Below are 3,496 nucleotides of genomic sequence, written 5' to 3' on the forward strand. Positions count from 1 at the left end.
GTTTGAACTGATAGCTCCTGAGAAGAGGAGCAGAGTGAAGCTGAGACTTTAAAGGTACCTGGGCAGGATTTTTTTTTTTTTAATCAAAGCTCAGAAGCAGAGGTAGACCATTCATTGCCAGGCATTTGGGTGAACAGAGAGAGAGGGGGGAAGGGAAGAGGGGGAGAAAGAGAGGCAGAAAGAGAGAGAGAGAGAAAGAGAGAGAGAGAGAGAGAGAGAGAGAGAGAGAGAGAGAGAGAGAGAGAGAGAGAGAGAGAGAGAAAGAGAAAGGAGAGAGAAGGAGAGAGGGAGAGAGAGAGAGGGAGAGAGAGAGAGAGAGAGAGGGAGAGAGAGAGAAATATAATTTTTTATCCCCCAGGGAGCATATGTAGCAAAAGTGTCAAGTGTACAGGTGACAGAAGGTGTCCTGAAGCTGTTATTTGTGTACCTGCAGAGGTTAAATGCTGTCTTCTCTTGGAGAGAGAGGTTCCGGTCAGTTTGCTCTGGAGTCTGGAAGTAAACAGTTGGAGTGCCTGTTGACAGCCCAAAAGCCTTATTTAGTCCAGTCACCCCCCTGGAACTCTGAAGCTGGACTAGGGGGTGGGAAAGGAAGCAGATAAAAGGCAAGTGAAAGAAAGGAGGAGGGGCAGGCTCTGACCCAGCCAGCCCTGTGCTCTCTTCCTGCCTAGCCTGGGCCAGTCTCCAGGAGCCCAATGGCCAACTATGAATTTAGCCAGGTGTCTGGGGACAGACCTGGCTGCCGCCTCTCTAGGAAAGCCCAGATCGGTCTCGGAGTGGGTCTCCTGGTCCTGATCGCCTCGGTAGTGATCGTGGTCATAGTTCTGTGGCCACGCTCACCCCTGGTGTGGAATGGGAAGCCTACCACGAAGCACTTTTCTGACATCTTCCTGGGACGCTGTCTCATCTACACTCAAATCCTCCGGCCGGAGTTGAGGTGAGTTGGCTTGAGGCTCTCACTCTAGGTACAGTGCGCAGCGGAACTCGGGGAAAGCAGGCTGTGACTCAGCTGGAGCTCTCTCACGGCGGGGGACCTTCCAGATTGTCCCAAACAAAGAATCTTGTGTTGTGGATCAGCTGGAAGCCGAGGGGCAGTGCTGAGCGGACGGTCCCCTGTTCATGTTACCAGAACACCGCCTGCACTGCCACCTCCGGGTTGGCAGTGTTTGTGCTGGGGGCTCTGATCCCTACTGAGCTCTGCAAAGATGCTCGCTTCCCACAGAGGGTCCTGACCTGTGGAGCCCTTAGGGCTATCTTTGGCCACTGCCGTGCTTAAGCCTCAGGGACAAAGATGACTCGCAGACACAGGAACTTTAAGTTGTCATTTGGCTGGTGGTTTCCATCAGACCCCGCCCTTGCCCAGAAAGTTAGGGTCACAGGCGACACTTGACTAGGTGGCTTGCTGAGACAGCTGTGGGGGTGGAGGGGGCCAAGAGGATTTTTGTGACTTCAAGGTTAGCAAGGGCTGCACAGCTATATTGTAAATTCCAGGACAAGCTTGGGTTACAAAGAGAGACCAGGCTCAAACTAAGTTAATTAACTTTAATTAATTACAACACAAAGAAAACAAAAAAAACCCAAGCCCAAATAGCATCTTAGTTATTTTTTGCACCTGATCGTTAATAAAAACAAAACAAGACCGACTGTAAAAACTGAAATATTACTCCCCAGGTAAGTTAAATCCACTTGGTGAACCTGTGTAGGCCTTTGGGAAGGACATCTTCATCAGTCAATAGAGTCAGCCCATAGAACCCCTTCCAGCCGCTGCCTAGAGGGAATGGCTCCTGTTGCTACTCCCTGCATCATTTTAAGGTAGAACTGATTTCTGAAGTCAAACAGAAAGCCTGTAGAAGCCCAGCTTCACGCTCTGTCTTCAGATGCACACGCAGGCTCGGTGGTTTGGGTCCTGGTCTTATTTAAAAATGTTCATGTATAAACACTCTCAGGGTCCTGATAAATATTTTGCATACAGATGTTTAAATGATGTTGGTTGTTCAGTCATTTTGATAGAGAGTAAGTTGGCTGTGCTTAGCAAACCAGATGCATGGAACTGACATGATGTGTGCTTAGCACTAGCCTGGTGGTGTCTAGATGTTAAGCACTTCTTCAACCTAGCCACTCATGTGTATGTGTACGCCTTCAGGAGTAATTATTTGTGTTTATCAAATAATAATCAATCTAAAATAACAAGATTAACTAATAAAAGGATATATATTTACTCTGTGTGTGTGCTTGAGTGAGTACATGCATGTGTGTGTGTGTGTGTGTGTGTGTGTGCATGTGTGTGTGTGTGTATGTGTGCCTGTTCCACAGTATACGTGCAAAAATCATAGAGTCAGTTCTCTGCTTCTACTATGTAGCTTCTGGGAATCAAATTCAGGTAATTAGAGGTTTGGAAGCAAGCATCCTTACCTCATCTGCCTCACTGGCCTAACATATTAATATTGATGAATATCTTTCCAGACATTGCCGCACATCACATCACACACACACACACACACACACACACACATTTTTAAAAAAAGATTTATTTATTATTATAAATGAGTACACAGAAGAGGGTATCAGATTTCATTATGGGTGGTTGTGAGCCACCATGTAGTTGTTGGGATTTGAACTCACGACCTTTGGAAGAGCAGTCAGTACTCTTACCCGTTGAGCCATCTCACCAGCCCCCCCCCTTTTTATATGAATAGATTAGTGATAATTACATATCATGTGTCAGGCAATTATGTTAAGAGCTGAGATGCAGCAGCTTAGTGATAGAACTCTGGCCTAGCATACAGAGTGCCCTGGGTTCATCTCCAGCATTGCAGTAGAGGAATGAATGGAACAGAATAAACTAGGACAGAAGGCAATGATACATAGACAGTTGCTATTGATATCCCTATTTTATAGATAAGAAAACTGAGTCAAAAGTTTGAGTAAAACGTCCACACATGGTTGTAGAGATTGAACTCCTAGCCACTAGCCTATGAAGGCTTTGTGCGACAAGTTGCCGTTACATTTATAGGCCATGTATAGAGACTTTTGAAACAGGAAAGAAATAATAATTATGAGAATAACATGCCAACAAGTTTAACCTGAACACATAGCAACATATCCGCCCATGGTTTGGGAATGTGAACCTTGAAGGCAGATCATTTGAGCTTGAATCTTGGCTCTGTTGGAGTATGATCTTGGACTAGGTCCTCAGTGTATCTGTGCTGTGGTGTGTTCCCACCTTGTAAAATGGGAACGTTAATGGCAGCACCCAGCATCTAGAGAAATGAAGAGGAGGACTAAGACAAATAATCTTGTGATGGTAAATGCTCAAAATGTTCCTGCTGTGTAAACGTAGTGTTGCATATACCTCTCCACAATAACGAATATAAAATAAGTACAATCATTTATGCATTTGAACATTGTCCCATAAATCAGTCCTCCCCTGCTGAAAGTTACATTGCTTCCAATCTTGTTAACCTTACACTTGGTGTGTGTGTGTGTGGGGGGGGGGGGA

General features: G+C 45.7%; 1 protein-coding gene across 1 annotated transcript in view; it reads left to right on the forward strand.

Annotated features, from left to right (window-relative positions):
* The first annotated feature begins 478 nt into the window (after positions 1-478).
* Positions 479-3,496, forward strand: part of Cd38 (CD38 molecule) — a 47,303-nt gene continuing 44,285 nt past the window's right edge. Inside the window, exon 1 of the mRNA XM_031342134.1 lies at positions 479-934. Within this exon, the coding sequence (XP_031197994.1) occupies positions 693-934 (242 nt within the window). The 5' untranslated portion in view covers positions 479-692. The remainder of the gene's footprint in view (positions 935-3,496) is intronic.

The sequence above is a fragment of the Mastomys coucha genome, unplaced genomic scaffold (assembly GCF_008632895.1).
Source record: "Mastomys coucha isolate ucsf_1 unplaced genomic scaffold, UCSF_Mcou_1 pScaffold22, whole genome shotgun sequence".
Lineage (NCBI taxonomy): Eukaryota > Metazoa > Chordata > Mammalia > Rodentia > Muridae > Mastomys > Mastomys coucha.